Below are 27,561 nucleotides of genomic sequence, written 5' to 3'. Positions count from 1 at the left end.
GATATGTTATTTAAAAAATTAACAACATAAGTTTGCTTGTGTGTATCACATCCCTTAGAAATGGAAGAGGTAATATCCCGAACAGACAGCCAGCGCATATGTAAACATGGCCCCATCACACAATTCACGGATCACTGATTCACTGATCTGTGCTTTACGTGAACGATGGCATAGACCTCACGTTGTAGGTTAATTCATCTCCATGCAGTGTGTCATCTCAGCATCCACCCTGTTTTGTGTATATTTTGTGCACATATGTGCCGGTTGGGTTTGTGAGGACATCGGCATACATGCAATTTACTCTCCCAACATCTGGCCTTCTGAAGTGCCGGGCCACATGTGTACAGATTAGTCTCACTGCTGGACACCCCTCCACCCCCTCCCCATTGAATCTATGAGTTCCTGAGTTCCTCCAAATGGACTGACAGGCTCCCCTGGTCAACACGTTGGGGGCAAGATATCCTGTATTGCATCATTAGACATTTTCTCCTTCAAGGGTAGTGGCTAGCTGAGTGATGATATATGTCTTGCTTTATGTAGGTTAGGGCATTGCCAAACTTGCCAATGATCAAAACACAGTATTGTTATTCATATTGTGAGGCAACGCGCTCTTTCAACGAAAACTTTGTTTTGGCACTGTATTTTTTTTAACGTTGGAATAAATGTAACTTTACTACTCCAGCAGGAGAAGTTGTAGCCTACTGACAGCTGCAAGGAGTAATCTTCCACCTCTGAATATTCATTAAGAGCAGTGTTGATGCTGATACATCAGGGCTATGCAGTTATTTGAATATCTGGCGACATGCTCTCCACTGAATCAGAATCAAGTATTCTTACTGATAATGGTAACTAAATCCAAATATAAATGATGAACTTGAAAACAGAGTCCCTCACACATGTAGTGTGAAGTCTTGCCAAACAACATGATGACAGAAGAAACTGTTTCATACCGTTTTGATATGAGAACTTTTACTTGGCTTGACAAATTACAAAAAAATCAAATCAAAACTGAATCTCGAGAGGACTTTAAGGGTCTATAGGTATCCCAAAAGCTGGAACTGTAGTGACCACTTTGACTACCATTACATATGTGGTCTCCACATTTCGAGCCTTAATCCTAAGCATTTGTGTGCCAATTTGAAACTGAAACCGGCTGTGTGTCCACGGACAGTTTCACCTCTCTAACCCTGCTACGTTTACCCCAAGATCCATCATCGCAGATGATGGACACCAAAAAGAATGACCAGCTGATGAATGACTTTCTCAAAGTTGAACCTCCATTTGAAAGACCACACTTCAAAGAAAAGCACATGAATTGAGAAAAACCTAACACACTAGCTCAGTTTTAGCACGTACAGAGCATTGGGTTCGTACTTGCTAGACTCCAAAGAGAAGGTCCATGTGAGTTATGGGAACGTATTCCAACAAAGTTCTGTGGGAGGAGTACATTGTGTTTCTCCCATGCACATATAAATGCATGCAGATACAGATTGTATTGTAAGATATGCTTTTGGAGGTCTATACCCCAACTGCCTGGGATTCAAACATTACATCACAGGGTCACTGGAAGAATTTAGAAATTTGACATAATTCATTCTTTAATTATTATTTTCTATATTCCTTCCTTCCTATAGTCGCCTATCTTATGATGCTCCAACGCATCACTGGGCTCAGACAGTATAATTCAATTTATCCTTGAATGGAGGAAATCTGGGCCTTTTCAGGAGCACTGCATGGCTCGAACACCACTGAAGCTTTTTTAAACAACCTGGGTACTTTAAGCCTGCAAAGACTAGAAATGATCAGCCCTGTGCACATAAACGAAAAAAAACAAGTGAGTCACGCTGTCATCCTATGATACCGGCTGAATAAAAACAAAAGCTCATTAACACAATAAGACATGTTGTCAAGACTGTTAGGCATGTGTTGACCATAATAGGGTTTAGTAATTATGACCTTGAGCTGTTCGAGACAGCTGGAAATCATCAATATAATGCACAAAATTAATTACAAGCAAACAAAACCTTGAAAAAAGAAAAGCAAGCAAAAGTAAAGCAATGGGGAGAACTTCTACCACTTTATCTGCTCTTCAGACTGGTGCAGCTATTTCTGTGTGGGGCTGCCAGATTCAGCATCTCTAATCCTATATGGCCAGGCATCACTCAACAGTGAATACAATGAGCATGAATTGAAGTTACCAGTGTTTCACATACAATTAATGCATCGGCTCTGTCATTATAGAACGAATGAAAACAAGGGTTTGAAAATATAAAAACACGGTGCAAAGACCAACAGCAATGAGGAGAAGTCTGATCATTACTAGGCTTTCTGCCATTACCCCTCTTATGGCCAGGTGCCACCGAACAATGTGTGCGTGATGAGCATGAGGGTGCCAGCAGCAGCAGCAGCAGCAGCAGCAGCAACAGCAGCGGCGGCAGCGGCGGCGGCGACTGTGAGGCAGGGACCACCCTGTCACTGGCACAGCACCTTCAAACCAGCCGCTGTTACACTTCATCACTACCATCACACTTCATTAGCAAGGACACCCAAGAGAGTGGGTCGCATATTGAAATGTTAAGAACTAATGAAAAAATTGAGACAGAATAGGTTTGATTGGACGAGATTCATGGGATATGAGAACAGTCAAGTACCTACTGGACTGGAGCACAGTTACCAGTGTATCTACTGTCCAATCTGGTTACTGTGTTGTCCTATAATTAATACCCATACATGGTCACTAAAAACTCATTTTAGACATTCATGTGGTAAGAGAGACTATTATTCTGGTACTTTCCTTTTATAACAGTCCATTTCATGACTGTGAGTGATTTTGCTTTTTCAAATAGAAATTCTTGCTGCTTACAACACATTTTACCTGAAACAGGTCTTCCCTAAAACAAACCAGTAGATTTCCACAGCCAGTGAACAACTGGTATGCTTAATATTTAGTCAGATTAATGATAATACAACACAATGGCAATTGTTGTTGCATTTGTTTAATAAATTACATAATTACTTGAGTGTATTGCCAATTACGTTTGGACTATTTTGCTATGTAAATCAGAACTGAAAAAATGTAAACAACAAAAATGACAATTAGCTCCTACAGTCCACAGAGCAGGTGGCGGTGACCAGTGCTTGAACACTGCAATGATCTAAAACGGCTGCTGTTTGTACTGAAGCATCTACAGGCGTATTTCAATAATATTCCATATTAGTTTCAATAATGACTGAGGTGTAAACTGATTTTTAAAAAGACAAAGAAAAGAGAGACGCCAGGAATTTATCACTAACTATGTCTTAATTGAAATGATCTGAGTCTAATAACTCAACATCCCCCATGGTGAGTGGAGCTTCCCGGCAATAAGCTGGCTGGCCTGCCAACTGACTGACTGACTGAGGAGTTATGGAGGGACTTTGATGTTCATGCCAGATCCCTGTTTCACTCATAATGCACTCACAAGCATGGATACACATATGCTCTCATGCACAGACGCTGACACACACACACACACACACACACACACACACACACACACACACACACACACACTTCCCGGATGTGACACGCTTCCGACAAGCATTTGTGTCACTGACTGAAGAGGACTCATCTCCACTGTGTTAACCCACAGTGCAGTTCAGAGGGAGAACAAGAGCAGTAATGAATGCAGAGCTGTATCACTCCTGATAGAGATGTTTTATTGTGGAAAAGACAGTTCAGGGCCAGCTGGTATTTATCTGCTGAAGATCAATGGGGATGCGGAACATGAAACATCACCATGTTGTTGTTCAGCCTGGAAAATTCTTAGATAAGGTGGGATCAAATCTTGACTTTACTTTGGATCATACACTGTACATGAGTTTCCTTTTAATATGGATCTTAAGTTCAAAGTCCTAATTAGTGGCACTGCTGATAGTGAGGCCTATCAGTAGCTCGAAAACAATAAGTAGATTATAGTAACATAACAAGCAAATCAAACCAACCTCCTAATGCTCACTTCAAACAAAATTCAAGTGTTATGATCTCTTTGAACATCATCACATGTAGTCATGGCAGAGTAGATTTATGGAGACATCAAACTGTTGTTTAGAAGCCTCACAAGATTGCAAGAATTGCAGGTGAACAGCAAGGTCAACAGTGACTTCTACTCTTATACTACAAGTGTTGAGGTGGGAAATGTGAGGAAGTGGTGAATCAGGGAACATGACTACAAATACAAATTTAAGCTCAACCTGCTTTAAGTGCTTTACATTACATATGCATCCCACAACCTGTTTTTACCATAGTATCAATTATCTTTACCAGTTGTGTAGCAATTTTCTGCACCTAGTGCTAATTATATTTTCCTCTTCCAATTGGAGACCTATGATAAACATGCTTGAATACACAGTGACATATTTGAATTAGAAAATTGACAAAGACAGAGGTGGGAACACTTGGCACTCCAGGGTGGCACATGAGATGCACATAATTGCTGAAAATCTTAGTGAGTATGTGGTGGTGGATTTAGGATAATTGTGCTCTACACATGGAGGCCAGAGTAAATGTTTGGCCAATAGCACGGCTGAAACAACTTCCCATCCTGAGAGGAAACAGCCTCCCACAAAGCTTGTGGACAGCTAGGAATGGTGCAGGGCACTAAGCAAACAGCGAAAAACATGATGCAGAGACCACATGCTCCACTGAGGGCCACATGCACTGAAAACCATAGCTGGATGCTGAGACAGTTAGACCCAGAGAGTAAAAGGCCATGTAAGACCTATGAATGAATGACACACACCAACAATATAAGTCACATATACTGCGGTTATTAAATCCAACAGTACTACATACTGCAGCCATTTAAACAGCTGCTCCTACAGGTGTCACGAAATTACCAAGCACCTCCGGCTGATAAGCGAAAAAAAGAGGAGGCACTGATGACTGGAGGTAAGAAAGAAGAAATCTCCTCAAAGGAATTAAACAAATTTACAAATCCTGTGTGAGATCCTATGACTTGCTCTCCATCCGCACTAACCTTGGCTCAGTCCAGCACTACAACACATCTACCCCACAGAAGAGAAAGCACAAAGCCATTTCATTTTGGTAGGCGTAAACACAGAATTTCACTAAGGACCATAACTGCTGTGCCACCAGTTCCTCTGCTGCCCACTAGTGGGTTCATGTGTGGGCTGCATGAAGGAGCAGAGACGGACAGCTCTTGACACGATTCTCCCAATCTGAATTTAAATTTAAAGGTGTGTGAAAGAGAATGACTCTTATATTTAACTATAACAGCATTAACAATGTTCAATGGATATTTTGTATGCCTTGTTTTTAAAGAGACTGTTACTCTATGTAGATTGTCTAGGAACACAAACAAGAATGACAAAAATATTAAGAAACATATTTATACAAAACTTGTATTATACAAAATTATATTTAAAAAAAAAAAAACTATATCTGTCTCACCTCTGTATAATTCTTAAAAAATGTATATTTTCTTTGAGTGCATTTGTGTGTGTTCATCCTCTTGAAAATGGACACTGAAGGTTTACGCCCACAATAAAACACTTAGAGCAGAGCCCGTCTCGAATGTGTAACAATAGCACCTTGGAAACAAAACAGGAGACTGGTATTAAGCCAAGAGTGAAACAGGTGAGAATGATTAGATAACAAATCAAAGGCCTTTTTTTAGGGGCACGTGTTTGTTCAAGCACCACAGATCAGGTCAGCGCTTATAACACTTAAACAGACATCAACATTTTACACAAAAAAACAGAGGGCAATAAAAGGCCTCTTGTTTTATTTGCGAGGCAAGCCTAGGGTTGAAAGAGGTTTTTTTTGTCTAGGGGGGCTTCTCATCCTTAGTTTGGTCTCTAGATTGTGTCTGATTGAACACATGCAGGGTTATCAGATGAGCGATTAAATGGACGGGGGAGTGAAGAATTTCCCACTTGAAAGGTGACACATTTTTACAGCGTGATTAAAGACTTGTTAGAGTTTCCAATGGGATAAATAAGTACATTATCACTTTGAAGGTTAGGTGGGTTGGGTTAAGCTATTTCTTAAAGACCCACTTCTGTGGAATACCTCTTCAATGCAATAACAATATACAGTATATGTTATGTCTACAGAAACCACAGAAGAAGAAAAAAAACGAAATATATAAAAGTTGAGTGAGCGGGTATCACAAAAGAAGCTCTTCAAAAGTGTAATATGAGATCAGCTTGTGCTAAGCACTGAAACCAAAACAGTCCTTAGACACTTTGTGGTGAATAAACAAACACAATCGCATGTATGTAGGTAAACACAGACTGCACAAGCTGTTGAAGGTTTTTTTTTTTTGCAATTATGACAACTGTTATTGGCTGCCTTGTCTGGATGTTGAAAATTGCTCTACAAATAAACATTATTCCCTCCTTTAAAAATCTAAGAAATGAATGGTCCATGCCTGTCTTTGCAGCACAATTAAAAGTTTTTGAGTTCCTCATAAGTGCATTAAGTAAATTTGCGTAGATCATTCATTTCTTTTATTTTCCTGCTCAGTCTCAACTCTTCCTCCTCACCTGCCTCATCCTCCTTCTATCTCGCTCCCTCACTCAGCAAGAAATTTTAGACTCCCTCGCGCTTACTGTCTTTGCACAGTTCGTCTGTAAGACTAGCCCACTCTGCCTTTTACCACTCTGTGTGTGTGTGTGTGTGTGTGTGTGTGTGTGTGTGTGTGTGTGTGTGTGTGTGTGTGTGTCTGCGTGTGTGTGAGGTCTTGCATTGACGTCTACCTCGAACTCCATCCCGTCTCAGACTGGCCAGTGGCCTCTGAGCTCCTCATGCAGATATAAATGCGGCCTGTGTGCCAATCACAACCTGACAACATGTGCTGGACATGTGGTGTACACTTTCAGTACAAACACAATGATCTCACACTCAGACAAGGCACTTACACTCTCATATATACACACTCATATGTGTGCACCGAGATGAGTGTGTAGATGAGTGTGTAGGCTGCTAAAGAACAGATGTATATATGTGCACTTGCACACACGCATAAACACATAAAAATACCCAGCAGATGAAGGTGCAATCTTCCCCCCGTGCTTAAATGGGAACCACGTGCTGGCTTTGGGTTGAGGCAGACTTAGTAAAGTAAGTCCTTCCACTCATTATTTGGGATGACCCATGCTACCCTGAGGCTGAGGGGAACGCAAGGCAGCTCTGCGCTCGTCGGCCCTTTGAACATGGTCTCCAAACCGGAGCGGTTAGCAATTAAATAAACACAGGGGGAGATTTGTTCCCGCTGTCACTTGCGTTAGCCAAAAGGAACCTGCCGGGCCAAGCCTGAGTCAGTCTAAGGTACCATTAAATGGCAGGGAATCCTTTGCCCAGAGCCAAAGGCACTGGCAGCTGAAACTGCAGAGGTTCCCAACCACCAATACCACCAACACATACAGCTAATGTGCTTCCCGTGGACAATCTGCCCGCAAAAGCTCTCCAGGGAAAAATTACAGCACAGTATCAACATCAGTTTGCCGTTAAATTGTACACATACCACATGCACTAGGCAACCCCCCCCCCCCCCCCTATCACAAAAAAAAAAAACCATAGCAGTGGCTTGGCTGTGCAAAGAAAATGTAGTCAAATCATAACATCCTTCTTTTGAGCAGGTAATCCAGTGAGGTAATGCTGAACAGTAGACACCGTATAACAGCCGAAACTTCATATTCTTTGTATGACTTCATATGACATTTCTCCACAATGATGGCTGCTCCTATATACCTTTTACAGTAATAAAGTAGGATTTTCCAGATGATTCCTATGAGGACAGGATTAACAGTGCAGCAGTGATGCAACCAGGAAAGTTACGTAAAAGGCCGCTTTCAATGACTACATTTGTATTGGAATGTCAGTTTTTTTATTATTGAGAAGACAAAACAAACCTCTCTTATTTAATTGTAATTAAAATTTATAATAATTAATGTATAATATTGTTTCCAACACAGTTAAAGCTTATGAGAGCTTATATGTTTCATTGTATTAATTGTGGCTAAACTGATGCATCACCCTGCAATGTACTATTAAACTACAAGTGACCAGAGCACGGAGCACATGTATGAACTTGTGTTACTTTATTTTTTATGATTGATTACTCCCAAATATGTTTAACTGTAATGCTGGCAGTAATGTTGGCACTGCTTAAATGACATGATGGTCTGTTGTACCTGACTGCACCGGCTTTCTTTGATCTATGCTTCAAAGTAAATAAATTACTCATTAATTTTCCATAAAAGTATTAAAATCACTGCAATATTACCAATACCTTTTTGCATCTCCAGTAAAAACATGATTTACAGGTTGTAAATATTTTCTACTTTGCCCAACCTACACGGTATGCTACAAATGAGTTAAGCTGTTTAGGATGACTGAAATCATGCATCTTGGCCTAGTCTAATAGCGCGTATATGGATGGTTAATAGATTAACATAAACAGACATAAGATATATAATAGATTGTATGGCATTGCAGAATCTTTACAGGAAAACCCATAATGCTGACTAAACCCCCTTTAATGTCTACTAAGATGCTATAAAAAAAAAAGACAGATTACTCAAAGACCAAACCCTTCAAAGAACACACACAGTCTTTAAAGCGTTTGTTTCCAAGTGTTGTGTCATCTTGCTTTAAAGACAGTGGTGGGAAAGAACCGGTGAAATCATACCTCCCTGGATTTTTTTCCTTCCTTATTAGCGTATGCGTTCTCAGGGATAATGCACAATTGATAGTTTGTGAAAAACCTTGCGACTGCCAGCATGGTGGTCGTGCATGTTGAGGATGTGGAGGATGGATGGTGTAAGGGAGTGGAAGGGAAACAACTTCGCCCAGTCTCTACACAGCCCTGTCGGTGGACATCAGGATGTGATCCAGGTCTGCAGATGAGCTGAGCAGATCCGACCACACCTCACTCCTGCATCACACTGTATACTGGGCTCCTCTAGACGTGACTGTATATATATGTGTGTGTGTGTGTGTGTGTGTGTGTGTGTGTGTGTGTGTGTGTGTGTGTGTGTGTGTGTGCGCGTACGTGCGTGTGTGTGCATGTGAAAAAGAGAGTGAAGGTAAGAAAATTTTAGGGTTTAAAGTGGGTCTAAAATTTCAACCATAAAATGGGTCATCACTGCAAAACTGCAAGTAAAGATAGCTAGCCGAATCCTTTAACATCTAAGCGGGCAGACATTTTTGATATCCCAATGACCAAGCCGAAATTCATCAGGCAACAAAGCCTTCTCCTACTGTCTCCAATCATCTATCATTAGTGAAACAAGCTCTCATAATCTGTATTTCTACATTCAAAACAAATTTATTCTTTAGTGTCATTAAACTTTCTCAAGGAAAGAGGTAGCACACTTTAGACTTTGCTTTGTTTACCTCAAGCCTTTTCACCCAACTTTCCAACAGTTAAGTTAGCTGGATGGGGGGCAAGATCCAATAACTGTTTTAAATATGGGGATAACAGTGCACATTTTCACAGTCTCTCCTGGAAGGCATTCATAGCGTCTCATTCATTTGTAAAAGTAACACGAATAGTTGTGTAAAGAATGAAAGAAGAGCTCAAGAGAGAAGTTCAAATCCTCCTGAGTCAGAGACTGGAACTCTACACATCTCCCTCAAAATCTAATTTCTTCTTTATGCCTTGAAAATGACATGCCAGTGGCATCTTGACTATTACAAAACAAAAAAACCCAAAATTGCTATCATTTGTCTAATTTATTTACAACAAAAAAAAAAATGTCAGCAAAATAACTGCATTATAAATAGTTTTTAGAGGAGGTGTGTTGGCACCAGTGTTGTGCTAAACGGGCAATACTTGAGTCGACCGGGCTTAAATAAGAGATTTCTCCGTAGCCATTTTAAGCTATAATCACCCCAAAGAAACATTAGCTCCCACAAACATGCAGAGTCAGGATGATTCGATCCATACAGCTGTGGGGTGGACGGTTCTTAATGTACTATAATATCGCTTACACAACAGGACAGAAAAACATTCGGAAATGAGTCACCATGGTCCATAAAACTGTGACAAACTTTGTTCTCAAACAATGACATGGACTGCGTTCCAATGCAGCTCTACATTCTGCATGTTCTCAAAGCCGCTTGTTTTAATCTGTACACCACTTTCAACCCCCAGATCTCAAGATGCAGTCACCTGCTTCTCTGTGTATGTTGGTTTATGCATATTATTGGTGCCTTAAAAAAAAAAAAACAATTTAATAAATAAAACAGAATAGATGCAAACAGCTTACGAGAATGTACTGTTTTGATAGAATGAAATTTGTTTTTTTGTGATTTCAGTGTGAGCACCGTTCACCGGAGTATGGAATGGATAATCTTGGTAACATAAAACATTTGTTTCATTGTAACATGGACAACTGACAGCGCTAAATCAAGTCGAAAAGTCATACAGCGTGTCTCCATCGTCATTCTCCTCTACCACTGCCACACATCAGTTCTCTAGCCTAGTGTGAGAATTTCTGCCACTGGCTTTTTGATGTGGGGCCTTTCCTGCTAACAACTGTCACTGGCACACATTTGTTCCAGATGGATCAAGATAAATCAAAGGCATGATCTGGCAAACAAAGACTGCAGCTTGTAGAGCAGAAACCATAAAGCATGGAAACCTCACAGGGTGAAAAGCCTCCAACATGTTAGTATTTATTAATAAGCATTTAAAAAAACTTTTTTTTTTTTTTTAAAAGAATGAGGAAATGATTATTCTTCTTACTGAGTTTTTGTTAAATCTTTAACTTAAAAAATCTCAAAAGAAGCCACTTATTGTATATATTAGTATAGCATAAAATACATCTAAAATATAAATCTATAGATTAAAACCTTATATTTATCTAATAATCTATGTTTATACTCTTTATTGACATCTAAGATCGGTCTTGTAAATTGTTACCTGAGCAAACATGACATTCAAGATATCGGAAACACAGAATATATGATATTTTCAAACAAAAAGGAGTTTTAATGCTTATCGCATATGGGGTGACCTACAGTATAATCAACACCAGGTATGACTACATTCTCTCCATTGTCACTGAATAACATTTCTTTCAAATAAGAAGTGAGTGTGTGGTGGAAAATCCAACACTGGCACTGAGCCACTCAGAAAAACCACATAAGGAAACATTCAGACAACCTTTTTATGTATGGATTTTTCAGGCAATCCAACCACAAAGGACTCCCAAAGACTTTCATATCCAGATCAGCCTCTGATTATAGTGCCATTACATGACTATTATGATTTTCTACACAAGTGAAAGTCACTGAAATCACTTGAGAATCAATCCTGTATATTTCTCTGACCAGAGATGAATAAAACCAACCAGGGGCATAAAAAAAATCCACTAAAAAAGGTACAACAGGTTGCATTTCAAGACAGCAAAGAAAACCGAAGTCTAAACCCATGTTTTCTGAGTGAGAGGAGGAGCATCAATCCACTGAGGGAAACAAAAGACGACGTGATTGATGAAATGTCTTGAGATGTTATTCTTTAGTGTCCCAAAATGTTAATTTCCCTACTGCGCCTAAACTGGATTATTCATCACTTGGCGGTGGTTGATGTGACCCAGCTCCCTCATGTCATTGTTAGCCCCCTCTTCTCCACGACTCTATCACTGTGACACTAACAGGGCTGAGACAGAGATGGATGCCGGGACGGATAGAAAGAGAAATAAGAGCACAAGGACACATGATTGATTGTACCCTGCTTAGGATGCTTGTACAGGAGTTTCGGCCTGGTGACTAACGTTGCATATTTGTGTGGTTTCTTTTTGTGATTTCATTACATGGCCATTATCATCATTGTTTTTTTGGGAATATATATTACATCCTTGCAAAACAATTTTAATCTTCCTTCAATGAGTACAAATATATACAAACAATTTAACTAATGAGATTACTGTCTTTGAATACTTTCTGTGGTGACTATAGTTTCTAGGAAGCAGGGCTGATAAAATGTAAAAGAATCTGATTAAAACTCTACTTTATATTATTGAGTGAAATCCACAAGCTATTCCAAGCTAGTTCACATACAATGGAGTCACAAACTGGCACACTTCCCATTACCCGGAAAATCTCTGAGCTGAACTGATTGTTTTATAATATTCACATCAGTTATTTGGTCCCAGGATGTGGCAGAACAAAAGAAGACAACAAACATCAAGTAACTTTAGTAAATGTTTGGCTTTGATGTTTGATGAACCCATATATTGACACAAGGAAAATACAATGCAAATAATGCATAGTTATAGCCCTACTTAAACTAAAAGATGAAAAAAAAATGACATATGTATCTCCACTAAACTATGAATAAGGCAAAAAATAAATCCGACATCACAGTTAGTCCACATTGCATTAAAAGATCAGCCTGGAGTTGGCATTTTCTCCAAAGAAAATGTGACCAAAGATTATTATAGTGTGGGTTTCCAACACTATAATGTTCTTTGATCTTTTTTTCTGGAGAAAATGTGACCAAAAAATGAGACCAGAGAACATTATAGTGTAAGTGTCCAACATTATCCCTCCATCATTTATAGTTCTCAATAATTCACAGAGTCAAACACCAGTCAGCCAATCTGGTGGTCACACAAGATGATACTCCCTCATTCTTCTGATGACTACACTCGTGTGAACATCACATCATGACTGCGAGAAACGCAACTCAATACTATCAGACTCATTTTCAAATGGAGCGTATCAAACAAACAATAAATCAATCTACAGTTGTAACCACACTGACTTTCTGCCAAGTGTCATCATTAGTGTGGTTTATTTGCTCACTGAGCAGTTTCTAAAAGCAGAAACAAGCAGTGGACTGAGTTTTCTGGCTTAACTGCTGATGTAACTGTGCTGAAGCAGTAAGCGCCTCTCTGCTCTCACTCTGTTGTTTATTTGGAAGTCATTAGTGCTGCCCAACTTGGCCCCTGCCGATGCAGAATCAAATCAGTGATCTAATTATTAGCCAGAAATGAAGTCCATGATGGGAGCAAAGCCTACTCAGTTTTTTTCAGCAGCTGGCTTACTAACAGAGAGACCACTTGGCAACTAACACACATTTACCTTAAGAATAATCAGGCTGGGTGACAAAGTGCTTTAAAAACACTCCCAGTACCAAGAGGTCACAAACTCAGTCAATACAACAGCCATGTCTTCTGTTAAAGGATGCATGAATGACACCTTAAATCTCTAAATGGAAAGTGCAAAATAATGGAAACCAGAATTACCGCCTCACAGTTGCATGCCTCCGCCAACCAGTCAAGTTGCGGGAAATATGGTCTCAATCTCCCCTTCTGTTCCTGAGTTATGGTGTTGAATAATGGCCAGAAGTGTTTTCACAGAACATTATGATGTCAAAGTAAAGTTGACCATTGACTGTTTGGATATAAAATGTCATCACTTCATAATTTTATTCTCTTAGACATTTAGGTGAAATTGTGTCATGTCATTTTGTGAGGTCACAGTGACCTTTGACAACCAAATTCTAATCATCCTTGAGTCCAATGTTAGATGAATGTTAGAGCCAAATGTGAAGAAATTCCATCAAGGTGTTGGTGTTCCTGAGATATTGCATTCACGAGAATGGGAAGGACAGACAGACGACCCAAAAACATGTATAATACCACAGCTGGCACAGAGTTATAACAACACATAAAAAGTGATAAACCACAGTAATAAACCATTAATGAATACATTTATAAAAATTTGTCTTATTAACGAAACAGCATTTGCTTTGTTCTTTTTTGTGACAAAAGCTCCCACTGGCAGTGCCAGGGCAGTAGCAGACATTTTGAAGTTAAAGTAAAGAAGACAATGACAAATAGATGATGGTTTGTGAAGCCCTTTGTGTGCTAGAGTAATCAAAATGACACCAGAGAACAATGCAATACCAAAAGATAAAGATAATAAATCCATATAAATTCAGAATTTTCTGGAATAGACATCCCAGATTTCAGGGTTTATATGAAGGAATTCCAAAGAGGACAGTAGTTGTACGTAATATTAAAGTTATGTCCATTTATGGTACAAATTAACTCTATAATATATTAGCCTGGATAGTAGTGAGGACAAAGTTTGTTAAATGAGAAAAGGCTAACACAAGATTCAACCTGGACAAGCTGCTACGATGTCATGCAAGAAAGAGATCCACTTTTCCTTATCTCCAGGTCTCAGACAAAACCAGAGTGCACATGTGGTCAGACCTGTTGCAGTGCCTGAAAGAAAATATCTCTTGGATCCATCTAAAATTTGTTCCAGACCCTCATTTCAATCCAAATGAAGGTCTGTTCCTCTCCAGTCCCGGATATACACATTTTGAGGCTATAACTGTGTTCTCAGTGAAGATGGGAGCAATACCAAGCCGCCCAAGGTATTTTTATCAAAGAGAGGGAAAAAAGGGGGTCAGGACATTGAAAGGCAATGGTTGTGATAGTTAATAAGAGAACACATCTGCTAGAGCTGTCAGGGGTCTATTTAAATAAGGTTTGGATGTGGAGACAAATATATGGAACAAATGGCAGTGACTCTAATGAGCAGATTTAGTTAAGCTAGAAACTCCAGTTCAACTTCAAACATGCGGAAAACTCATTGTTCCGTCCACTCATTGTTCCAGCCTAAGCACAAAACACCTGATCCTGAAAAGGCTGTGACCAATACACCTGAAAACTGATTTGCACATGTTATTGTGGCTCTATGTCTGTCTACATCGCATGGTTTTCAATCGCACCTACTGTATCTACATGAGAGACACCAGCAAATGCGAGAGCAGGAGCTTTTACAGTATATGGCATATGTCATAGCAGCATTATTTCACCACCAGTCAAAACCAATTCAGAGGAAGCCCATAAAAAATCTAACAAATCAGACAGCCTCAACTCTTGCCGACCCTTTCAAAAGACGCTATTTTAACAAGCTAGCCACTGTCCGTCACTCACAAGTGCAAGACACTGACATAGACTGATGTCATGTTCCAGGCCACAATCACAGAAATATCAACACTAATAAAGTGAAATTAATGTTGATCTTTCTCAGTGGGAAGGGAGACTACTGCTGATGCAAGTCATTTCAGCTGGTATGCGCTACACTATTTTCGGCAACATTTAATGTGGAAATGAAAATATACTGATCTTTGGTAACATAATGTAGGAAACATGAAAAAAAACCTGATGACAGCACATCGTCTAACTAATATTAACACACTAACAATCATGATTGAATTTCTCCTTTTGTTATGACTGGCAAGTAAGATGGGAAAATCTTCAGTATGCAATGGATTAATGTTATGTGCTATAAAGCAGGGACTGAAATTGAGGTAATCGGCCTGCTTACTCATTCCTACACTTCAGTCCATTTTGATCCAGTTAAGATTGAGGGGGGAGTAACTGAGGGCTTTGGGTTCGTCTCTAAACCTCTGAAAAGGGTCATCTTCCTTGCTGACCTCAGCCGGAATTGTTTCCCGAAAAGGAAATGACTGCAACCTTCACTGCGCTTGGGTCATGAGCTAGACTTGAGCAGCCAAACTACAAAGAGCTTAAACTATTTATAGGAAAACACTGCTACAGTACAGTGATCAGGGGGAAAAGCAACCCTACAAGACGGAAAGACAGTCAGACTCCAAGGTTACACACCAACTGTCAAGATCGACAAGAAGCTTTGCCTTTTCCCTGCTTTATAGCATAAATCCATTTTTCCTGCCTCTCTGAAAACATTAAACTATTCTTTTACTTTTTACGTTGTCGATTTTGACATCTGATAGATGTAAGACACACAACAGCTACAAAGCTGTCTGAAGCAATAATCCAAGTTATTTAAGTACAGGTCTATTTTTATGCAAAAGTCATGAATTTATTGAGCCTTAATGTCTCTTAGAAAAACAGATAGTACCAGAACAAGCCTTACTTTAAATATAGTTTGTATATGCAGATTTAATGCTACAAGGATACAGAGTTAAAACTATATCCTTCTAAGACTTAGAATACAAAAGCTATACTCCTTGCATACTGGGTTAACTACTAAAAATAGCCAGGGTTAGGGTTAAAGTGAACTCTTTAAAAACAGTTCAATCATGCATCATTTATTACAAAATAAATACAACTGCCAAACCAATATAATAATGATAATAATAATAATATATATATATATATATATATATAAACCTGGTATTGCCAATAGGAATGTGAAAAAAATCTATTCCGTTTCTAATGGCCATCTTGTTATTTGAGTATTTATAATTCACTATAGTAACTTCAAAATTAACATTTTTTGTATTTGAGGCATGTGATTCTATAAATCAGGTAAAACAATCCTGAAAGAGCTGAAACAGCATGTGTAGGATTGAAAGCAAAAACAGGATAACTTTTGCTTAGCCAACAAACTCTGAAAACATGACTGTTAATGTGAACAGTTTTCAAAAATACAGCCTAACACAGAAAGTTTTAAAAAATACTACCTCTTTTTTAGATGAGAGTAAAAAGGCAATTTCATAATGATTGAAAATTTATTTCTGATTGGTGCCTATAAGCAATGGCAAACAAAAAAGCTCTGACATTTGATGGTTGAGAGTTCATTAAAATCTTGCTTGCTTCTCTTTCGGGACGTTGTTTTCCAGCTAAACATGTGAGTGTGGGCAAAGTAAGACACTCAAAACATGCCTGTTACTCCTTAAATCAGACTTAGGGAACTAAGAGACCACAGGGTCAATTCTTTTTTTAAGTATATCTGCAGTTAAAGAAACTATATCTACACATGTGACATATCCCTATTTAGTAAATTTTTAAACACTAAGGATTCTAGAGCTCTGCCATAACTCAGCATGAGAGGCAACAGAACAGACACAGAGAGGGAAGACAGCAGTGGGAAGAAATGGGAAAGGGATTATAATGTAAAGGATTGTTGTAGAGAGGCAAAGGAGAGCAGGGAATGAGATAAGAGATGGATGAGCAGCAAAGGTCCCACAAAGGAAAAAAAAAAATCACAGGCAGGTAAAGAAAGGCTGTGGAAGGCCAGCGTCCTATAGGCCTTGTGAATCATTGCCTGGTGTCAGCAGGCCTTATGAGCCTGAAGCTTACCCATAAATTGTGGACACAGATCCAGGAGAGACGGTGAGCAACTTAGATTGATCTGTGAGGAGATTCATTGTCTACACTTTATCAACCATTTCCATGACCTCAGGGACCGGTTACATGATTATTTTCTGTAAAAAACTGTAGCCAGTTTAAACATGCAAAAGTTTGGGAAATTTCTGTTCCTGTGAATAGTTACATGAGCAGAAGATGTTCTCCACATGGCATCAAATTAAAGAGGAAAATTCTAGTCTATTATTTTTGTTTTGTACAATTATAATGTGAAAAAAGGAAAGGAGCACCATTCAAAGGTTTGAACACCCAAAGAGATATGAGCTCTCAGATAACTTTTACCAAGGTCTCAGACTAATAAACTTGTCAGGCCTATAGCTTTTTCATAGTCATCGCTATAAAGGCCAGGTGATGCAAATTTCAAAGCTTTAAAAATACTCTGACTCCTAAAACTCTGTCCCAAGAATTAGCAGAAAATGATAATGACAATGAAGCAGGAGAAGGCTTAAGAAGGTAGCAGTGCGTTTTCAGGTAGCCATTTCTTCAGTTTGTAATGTAATTAAGAAATGGCAGTTAACAGGAACAGTGAAGGTCAAGCTGAGGTCTGTAAGACCAATAAAATTTCAGAAAGAACTGCTCATGGCATCGCCAGAGGGACAAATCAAAACCCCTGTTTGACTGCAAAACACCTTCAGGAATATTTAGCAGACTCTGGTTGGTGGACTGTTCTACTGTACAGTGACACCTGCACAAATTTGACCTTCATGGAAAAGTCATCAGAAGAAAAACCTTTGCTGAGTCCTCACCACAGATTCTTCAAATGCCTGATGCATTTTGGAAACAAGTCCTGTGGATTGCTCAGGTTAAAATAAAACTTTTGAGCAAAGGTATGTTTGGAGAAAAAAGGATGCAGAATTTCATGAGAAAAACATCTCTCCGACATTAAAGCACTGAGGTGGATTGATCAACGCTTTGGGCTTGCTTTAAAGCCAGTGGCACTGATGATATCTCTAGTAAAGGGAAGAATGGATTCAATTAAATACCAGTAATTTCTGGAAGTAAACGTCACACCATCTGTAAAAAAAGCTGAAGATGAAAAAGACTGGCTTCTATAACAGAAAAATGATCCTAAACAAACCTCAAAAGTCACAATGGACTACCTCAAGAGGCACAAACTGAAGGTTTTGCCTTGGCCCAAAAGAGCGTTGCATGCAAGACAGACCAAGAATCTCACAAAACTAGAAACCTTTAGCAAAGAAGAATGGGCAAAAATATCCCAACAAGAAGTGAAAGACTCTTAGCTGCTACAAAAAGGGTTTACATGCTGTGATACTTGCCAAAGGGGGTGTTATGAAGTACTGATCATGCGGGGTGCCCAAAGTTAAGGTAAAAGATGGATATACAATAGTAATGTTGTTTTTTTTAACTTATTTTTGGGGCATTTGTATGCCTTTATTAGATACTGAAAGTGGACATTAACAGGAAACATGGGAGAAAGAGTAGGGGAACCCACAGTAAACGGTCCGGCCAGCCAGGAGACAAATCAGGGACTCCGGCATTTGTGCCCCATGTGTTATGTGCCTTAACCATTTGGCCTACCATTATCTCATTGGTTAGGATACCAAGACATGCTTGAGAAAAAACCGCTGGAAATGTGTGCAGGCTTCTACAAATTTGCACGACTTGGGTTTCAACACATGGAGCCAATTACACAACCAACAGGTGGCATAGATATTTTGGGCCATTACAGAAATAAAGAGTTGAGTTCCCATTAAATTCATGCTTAACAGTCATGTGGGGTCTAAACATAGACGTAGTGACAGGCAATTGTTTCCAGGGCCAAAATCATTTGCCTCCTTCTTACTTTTAGCAGAGCTGCTCTAATTCTCAGTTACAGCTCTCCCATCACCCACTCAAGTTCATATTATTGGAAACACTGACATCAAGCTGAAAAAACGAGAAGAAAAACACACCAGCCAGAGCATTAGAGCAATGATCCGTCTCTAGTTCAATACGGTAACAGGAGAGCAGGCTAAAACAATCAGCTTTCCTTTCTTTCTCTTCCCTTCTCCCACCGGTGTCGCCCAAAATCAGCCAAACATCTGCCATTCCTTCCCAGCAGAAAGGAAGGTCGTTTGTTTCCAAGCCGAGATCACTCAGTTATACAACCTCTGGACGTGTTTTGGTACGACTGCTCAGACAGGATATTACAGAATAGCACAACACCATCTTTTCCCAACTGGAAGCTGGTCATCAGGGTAGAAACAGACAATAACTGGTGTACGAGACTAATCCAGATGAGGTTACCTAGTCAATCAGACAATCCACAAACATTAAGAACATTCCAATCCAATCACTTTCACTTGGTGTTAGACCGACTATTTGGTTAATAAAGTTTAACAATCCCTCTGTTGAGATTTTAGGCTTCATCATCTCGTTCCTCTCTAACTCTTCAACTCAGAATAGCAGATTTAACTGGCCCAGTATTTACTGAAGCCCTGAGCTGTGTATTATAAGTCTAAGTTGGCTAGCCATGGAGAGAGAAATACCAAGGCTAGAGTCTACAGACTCCTGCTAAAGTGTCTGTGACAAAGACACCAGTCCCGTATCACTCAGCCTCACCACTTCTTTATTATTGCTGTGGGTTAAATTATCCACTCTTTTATCGATTTGCAGTTTCTGAAGTGTTAATTTCCCTGCTTGTCAGAAAAGGAGCTGAAAGACTAATGCACATTCTGGGTTGTGGGTTCTGTCAGTATACACATTATATATAGCACATATATAGTACATCTTCTCTGTAAAGTAAGACTCTCAGGCCTTGGCATATTAACTGATATAATCTTCTGAGACCAAATCATTAAAGGATCTAATTGTTCACTGGTTGATAGATGATCGTGCCAAAGTCTTATGTCTCAAGTACCGGCAGCCTGAGCAGACAATCAGTCTTGAATGATGCACTCCGCTCTGTATAGCACGTTCTACCTGTGATGGAAGCTATTTATGGACTGATGGGGCCAGAAATAACTGAAAACCACCATCAGCTCTGAGCAGATCTGTTTTCAGAACATAAAACTCTGATTTTTTTTTCAGTGCATTTTAGTAGCCTGGAGAGAGAGGTCACTTAGTCTTGTGCGATGTATGACAAAGGATAACGAGGTGGAGATGGTCCTGACATGAATCTGAGATCACTTGCTCTAATGCTGGGGCGTGTGTATGCATGTGTGTGTGTGTGTGTGCTCGGGGCTTACTGTGTCAGTGTTGTGCTGGTGTGAGGGAGTATCACTGTCCAGCAAGTTACATGAGGCAAGTCGTTCCATTGCAGAACAAGTATGTCTGATTGCTTTCACACCGCGGTGTGTAATGTGTCTGGAATTTTTTTGACGAATATGTACAGACGCACATGAACATTAAACTTTACCATTCTGTTCATCCAGCTCATTGCCAATCTCCTGGCCCATTATCTTCTGCCGGCTGATGACAGCTGCTAGTGCATCCAAGCCTGCATCCTGGGCTGAGAAGAGAGGGGAAAGAAATTTTTAAATATTACACAGACAGAGAAAGAAAATGCCAGAAAACAAGACAGAGAAAAATACTCAAGGAAAATAGTCAACGTGACTACCAAAAGAGTTGCACAAGAATCAATTTGTGATTTAGCAGGGGGGTACGACAAACAATATAGTAATGCTGCAATTCTTTTTTAAAAAGTCAACTGTAAGAAAGGAGCCATTACAGTATACACCACTGATCATATAATGAGGCAACTATTTGAGAAATAGGAATGACAGGCTGTTGGGGTCCAGCTCAGCTCACAGTGCCACATGTGAGTCATTCAGTACTTTACCCCACTCAGGCTTACTCCTGTTATTATAACTGTGGCAGGCCAAGGTGGAGAAGAAAAACAGTGAGGCAGGAGAGGAGAGGCGCGGAGAGGAGAGGAGAAGAAAAGACAGAAAAGAAAAGAAAAGAAAAGAAAAGAAAAGAAAAGAAAAGAAAAGAAAAGAAAAGAAAAGAAAGGAAAAGAAAGGAAAAGAAGAAAAGAAAAGAAAAGATGATTTGGCCTCTGTAGGTTTCCAAGTTTGACACACTCTCTGCCACAGGAATTTTTTATGACCGCAGGTTCAGGCGCTCACCACTACCCAACTCCACCAGAAATCCCACAGGGGACTAGAAACCTCCATGTGGTTTGGTTTCACTGTCTTAACAGGAATCTCTGATCCCAAATCGACAATAACCAGAGCCGTAATGGAGACATAGCAATGAAGTGTCACATGGAGTCAGGTGAACTAACGTCTGGGTGTTCAAGTCATGTCAGAGCCAGGAAACAGGAAAAAGGAGGCAATAGCTTACAATATATCTTCAAGATGATTGGTTTTTACATGTTAGGATAGATCAGTTGATGTCCAGTGTAGAATGCTCTTTTATACATCAGTTGTACCTTCTCACTATGTCCCCATTGTGTTTACTTTACAGTTTCTGACTGGCAATGCCTTCATCTGTGCCCTAGATAGACCAAAGGCAATGTAACACACACACATTAAGAAATGTTATATACATTTATGATGGGCTGTCATACTGTATATGTTGGTGAGGTACATATAAAGGCAAATACGAGTTACAAATATTTTCTCGGTGAAGCAGGATAATGTTAAAACTATGGATGGGTGCTACCCCCATATTTGGTCTTGATGTTAATTTATGAAAGAGAAACAAAACAGCATACTTGAAAACATGTTTGCACAATCACGCAATGGAACATACTGTCAGAAAGAGAAGCAGTTTATCTGAAAATATAATCAATTTTGGCTGTTATTCAGCCGTGTATAATTACATTCAATGATTCGTTGTTGCTGCTGTTTGATCTCCCCAAAGGTCAGTCCTCTGGTCTCCTCCGATTCGTTGATCAGCCAGGGGTTGGCTGCAACGCCTCCACTCGCCCCTGCCCCTCCAGCCATCAACGTCGACCTAGGAAACATCATCATAACAATACCTAGTTTACAAAATGTTTCAAACAGCTGTTCAAGTTTCCTTTTATTTAAACAACAGGGCTATCATAAAAAATAAAAGAATTGTTTTGGAGACCATGAAATTACTAGTCCTGCCAAAAAAGCAGAGCTGTTAAAATATCAAAGACAAATCACCCAAAAGTGCACTACAATTTAAAGTGGATTTCAAAAATACTTTTTTTGTCTGTCAATCACCATTCCAGTGAAACAAGTCTAAAACACTCATCATGTATTAGTGAGCTTTGGCTATATAAGTAAACACAGTCAATATGCCTGGTTGGGATAGGGGTACAATACACATCTGTATAACTCTTACAGCAAACACATCTGTACAGAGCATGTTCCATTCTTCAATACTGTACTCTTTAGAACATTTTATGACAACAAAACCATTCACATCAAAGAAGAAAAAAGTATTTATATGCTCATTTTGTCTTTTAAGTTTTTTTTGAATGATTGAAAAATACCAGGTTAGTTTGCACAGAGTGTAAACAGTGCATGTTAATCTGTCACAGGAGTGTGGACTGCTGGGGAGGCTTTGCTCTGACAAAGTGACAGACCAGAGAACTCACTGTGCTGTGCAGTACTAAACGCCGCTGTGTGGTTTAAAAACTATTCTTCTGCTAATAGCTTAAAGCTGTGTTTCAGAACCCCCACCCCCACCCCATGGCTGTCTTGCAGTGATGGGTTCATGGTCTCTGTGTAAGGCTGGATTTAACTATGTCTGTTGAGAGCAAGTCGTCTGATGGTCAACCCCAGAAAAATTGACCTGAGCCATATGTTGGTTTATCAGTGACTATGGAAATAAAACTACCACTATAACATACTATGAGTGTTTGCTGTGGTTTTGATGTCCAGTTAGCAAAGTTCAGTCTTTCAGTCAGCCGGTCAGTAAATTCAAATTAAAAAATTAAAGCCTTTAAATGTCCTTCTTTTGCTTGATTAATCTCTTTTTTTTTTTCAGTAAAAATTTATAAAACTGCTTTTATCTCACCCAAACTCATGCATCTCACTGTGTTTCACTGAAGTGGTCAGTAAAGCATTGTGAGACCATTCATAAAGCTGGTTGGCTGAGCCTGATACCATCATTGGAGTAGGTGAAACAAGGCATTCGGTGTAATCTCTCTGACATGTTTGATTACTATGACGCTGTGTGCCAGCCCTCCACTTCCTCCATGCAAGTGCCCAGTGTGTGAAGATCCAATTAACCAACCAGTGGGGAGCGCCAAAATCAGTCAGGCACATCTCTTGGCAGCAACAATCTCTTGGCCTGAGCACCCAGGTCCTGACTGAGTGACTTGAACAGGCGAGATTTAACTAATTACAACTATTTCCAGTGCAATCACATACAAAGGAGAGGTTAGTGAATAATGGAGGAAAGGTGGGTCCGAGAGGCGACGGGGTGAACTGAGCCTTCAAACCTAGGCGCCATGTCCTTTTTTTCCTTAGTCTGAAATGGAGATGCTTAGAATGTATTGTTTCCAGGATAGATTAAAGTCCCCTCTGCAACCTCCATCTCTTTTCATCTATCCAAAAAAAAAAAAAAAAAGAAAAAAAAAAGAGCGGCTTAGGTTATCCAAGCATGGTCAATCCACCCCCTCCTACATTCTGTCCGTCCTCAGAGACCACACAGTGGGAATGGGTCCTACTCACAAATCCAAATTACCCACCACATATCACTATTAAATTTAGGTCACACTGAGCAAACTAAAAACCATACGACCACATGATTACAGTTTGCCAAGCTAATTTATTAGCAAATGTCATTTGAGAATGTTTTTTTACAGAGCCTTTTATGTAATTGGGTGTGTGGTCTGTAAAAAGATGAAAGCCTGTGTAAAGCACTGCTAAGCAGATCAATCCCAAAACCAAAGCTTGTGAAGATATCAGAAAAATGCAGTCTCTTATCAAGGCGTCAGTAAAAGTGTTCCTCTAAACTGTGATGCTTGGTCTCATTCTACCGTCATTTCAGTTATTCCAAAAAACATTTTTAAAAAAATCATCTATGGCCACAAAACAGATTTTTTTCTATAAACGTTGATGCCTCTGAAATGTAAAAACAATAAAATGCTCATTTATAAAACAGATATGAGAAGCTAGATGAAGTTAACAACAGGATATCATTTCCTCTTCCCTGTCCAAACAAATATCACCTGGCCCGCACCAGGTCAAACCTTACACAAAGTAATGACTGCCTGCTGCCAAAGGTTCTCCAAAGCTGTCACACTGACATGATATCAGATGATAAAGAGGATATCAGTTGTGGCATCCAGCTCCTTGATTAGCTCCATAAGTATTAGAATAAATGCTCAGTGGAGAGTTATAAACTGTAAACTCACTCCTTCTTCCATTATTGTTCATCAACACACAGGCGGACACACATATACACACACATTCATATGAATGAATGTGTGTGTGTGTGTGTCCATTTCAGGGGGTGCCAAATGTGTGATCAACAGTGCAAAGCGAGCAAATCTCTTAATGAAAAAGATTGAGCTATGAAGTTAAGCACCTTGTCAAAATGGCAGACAGGCACTTCCTTCCGAGTGATAGCACAGGGAGAGGTCACGACACATAGGTCATACCGGATGTACAAAGACTTTCACAGAAAGTTAGTGACCAGTGACATATCATCAAAGCAGAGAACAGAGCCTATGACCCCTCTGGTCAAGGACATAGACAAGATAATGAGAATTCATTATTTTTAATTGGGCAACCAGCACAGGATTTTATGTATAAAAAAAGATATCTGAGAGGAAAATCACGAAATGAAAGTTGACGTGTTCTAAGCAGGATGCCCCCTGAAGCATCATGGGGTGATGCTTTGTTTGGCACTTCTGATACTGTTCAACAGTAACAGACCGAGAGGGTAGACCAATATTCCTGGATTTTCTTTAATTACTTAAGCTACAAGCTGACTATCCCTGCACTTTCTTTTTTTCAACCAAAGTGCTGTTCATTTGGGCTATTTCAGACAGCAGCATGGCTTTATAGTTAAAGAAATTACCCTACATGCATATAATAAAAGTCACAATCTACATCAATGAGCATTTGTCTATGGTTTCTGTGGATAAGTCACTGTGAATTCCTACCAGCTACAGGGGCTGCAAGGAGAGGGACAAGTGAACTAGTGAAATATGAGTGAAGTATTTTTATTGATAAATATGTTGAGATTCACAAAAACCTTTAAAATTTGGATGCAATGGTCTAATTGTCAAAACATAGTCTTCGTAGTCAATCAGAGGATACTTACTGAGATTTATGTATTTATTTTCTTAATTTTTCCTCTCATTTAGGATAAAAAATAACCTGCCAATATTTCAATACCTGGAAGGTTCTGGCTCTGCGATGTCTCCCTTGAAGGTGGCATTGAGTTGCTTCTCTTTGGTTAGCAGGTCATCAATGAGGTTCTGCCTCCTGTCAGCTTCTGACTGCATTCTGGTGAGGACATGTTAAGGTCCTGCCAAAGGTCAACATTACTTTCTAATAGGGAAAAGTGTAGCTGTAAGTGTAGACCTTTTCAAAACACTCTGATGCCCTCTATAGGAAGACAATGGCTACTGCAAGCTAAGGAAACCTCCATCCCAAAATGTAATCTTGGTCTCATGACTTCCAAAGTTTGGAACATTGTGGCAAGAAAGGATACATGCGCCGAGATGATGAAGCTCGCAACAAACTCTCTTTGAGCTGGGCGATATTCTGTTTCAGCTTCTGCAGTGAGGCCCGTAGTGTCATGTTGATCTGAAAAGACAGAAGATATTCACACCAACTGACTAGTAGAGAAAGAAACCTAACTATATCAGGAGAAATTTGTAGGCAATAACACTTTATTTGTGAATGTAGCACCTTACCTTTGCAGGGTTCCCCCCTGTTCTCTGCTGCCTGTTCCTTTCATGAATGTTTTCTGCTATTTCCTGTGACAGGCGACAAGTGGCATCATAGTTCTGTAACCTGTAGGTCAATGAATGGGACAGAGGTGTAAATTGACCCATTATTACTGACTCATGACAAACAAGCAACCACTGATAAATTAGGGTGGCAAGTTACAATGTGGTAATCAAGAAAACTAAAGACTGGATCCCTGGTCAGTGGGTTGGCACAGGGTGAAGACAAATGATTTACGTGTTTCCTAATGCTGTGCAACCTATGAAAATATAAGAAGTGTATAATACCTTACAGCTCAAGGCAAGTAAATACACTGTAGTTTGTCTAGCAAGCTCATAATGTTCAGTGTTCAATTTTCAGACTGTCAGAAGGGTTTTATTATCCCGTTGGTCTTTTTTGATCCTGGAGTTTAATGAGTAAATATTTCATTAAGTGTTTGCAAAAGCTGAAGGAGCCAAACTGACAGCCTGAAAAGCTTTAGTTACACTGTATTAGCCTTTTATACAGCACAAATGTATGGAATTGTAGGGTGTTTATTGTTCGTATAGTTAGGTAGAGCGTCAGAGACTGAGCACAAGCGTAACATTTATCATGTGACTTTTTTAGCATTCCCTGTTTCCTCTTTCAGCTCGGCAAACGTCAACCTAAGTTTTAACCTGAATAGTAAATATAAAAACAATAAACTTTCCAGCATATAAACACAAAACAAGATTATTTAATGGTTTGTTGAAGATGGACGTTATTGTAATTGGGCTAACAAAAACGTTAGTATTAATATGGAAGATCTAGCTACCACTTTAGCTAGCAGGAAACAGAAAGAGTAGCTATCAGGGTTAGTCGCGTCATTTGTAGCAGTTAATAATTCAGTTGAGCGCTTTTGCACCGATAACTTACCACAAATCCTGAGACATTATGATAAATGTTGGCTAAGAAAAGAAAATCCACTTAGTATGAACCATCCGGCAGTAATCACCAGCAAACTGTTTCTTGTTTGGGTGTGACGTCACTACGGCAGGCTGCGAGGAACAGTTGACTGCAGTGTCGCGGTTGAACTTTTCAATGCAATTGGATTGTTTATATTTACTATAATATACATGACATAAAGTGTATATACATTTAATCAACTTGCACATTTGAGTACAAAGAGTTGCAAATGATATATTATCAAAGAAATGATGATCAATAATAAAATCTAATAATAAATAATAATAAATAATCTAATAATAAATCTTCTCTTCAGAAATTTGAACTCAATAAAAACGTTGACAGGACAGTTGATACTGCATGCAAGTAAAACAAGTAATATGTTTAATGTGAGTATTTACAACTTGCACGCAGCAACATTTTCCACTCTTTGTAGGAAAATTCCTTTTCATTTACTGGAAGAGATGCTTATTTGTTTGGCATATGAGAATGAGCACCTAAGTAAAAAGTGATGTCATGTAAACAGAAAATTTTTCGTATAATTGGTCATTTTTGTTAAAAGCCTCTGAGCAGCATGACAGAATACACAGAAAGTAAAAATATCTTGCTAAAAATGTTTGTCCTTTCAGACTTCGTCACA

General features: G+C 39.3%; 1 protein-coding gene across 1 annotated transcript in view; it reads right to left on the bottom strand.

The window, feature by feature from the left end:
- The window catches only part of stx8 (syntaxin 8), a 42,047-nt gene extending 15,035 nt beyond the window's left edge, over nt 1-27,012 (bottom strand). Inside the window, exons 1-6 of the mRNA XM_023412794.2 lie at nt 26,892-27,012; nt 25,964-26,063; nt 25,759-25,853; nt 25,440-25,550; nt 21,938-22,071; nt 20,528-20,620 (exon numbers count right to left, since the gene is read on the bottom strand). Coding sequence (XP_023268562.1) covers nt 20,528-20,620; nt 21,938-22,071; nt 25,440-25,550; nt 25,759-25,853; nt 25,964-26,063; nt 26,892-26,908 — 550 coding nt within the window. The 5' untranslated portion in view covers nt 26,909-27,012. The remainder of the gene's footprint in view (nt 1-20,527; nt 20,621-21,937; nt 22,072-25,439; nt 25,551-25,758; nt 25,854-25,963; nt 26,064-26,891) is intronic.
- Nucleotides 27,013-27,561: the final 549 nt, after the last annotated feature.

This window comes from Seriola lalandi, unplaced genomic scaffold (genome assembly GCF_002814215.2).
Source record: "Seriola lalandi dorsalis isolate HSWRI2012SDOR001 ecotype SW California unplaced genomic scaffold, Sedor1 jcf7180002054487, whole genome shotgun sequence".
Taxonomy (NCBI): Eukaryota; Metazoa; Chordata; class Actinopteri; order Carangiformes; family Carangidae; genus Seriola; species Seriola lalandi.
Note: the sequence above shows the minus strand (reverse complement) of the source record. Positions and strands in the feature narration are given on the sequence as shown.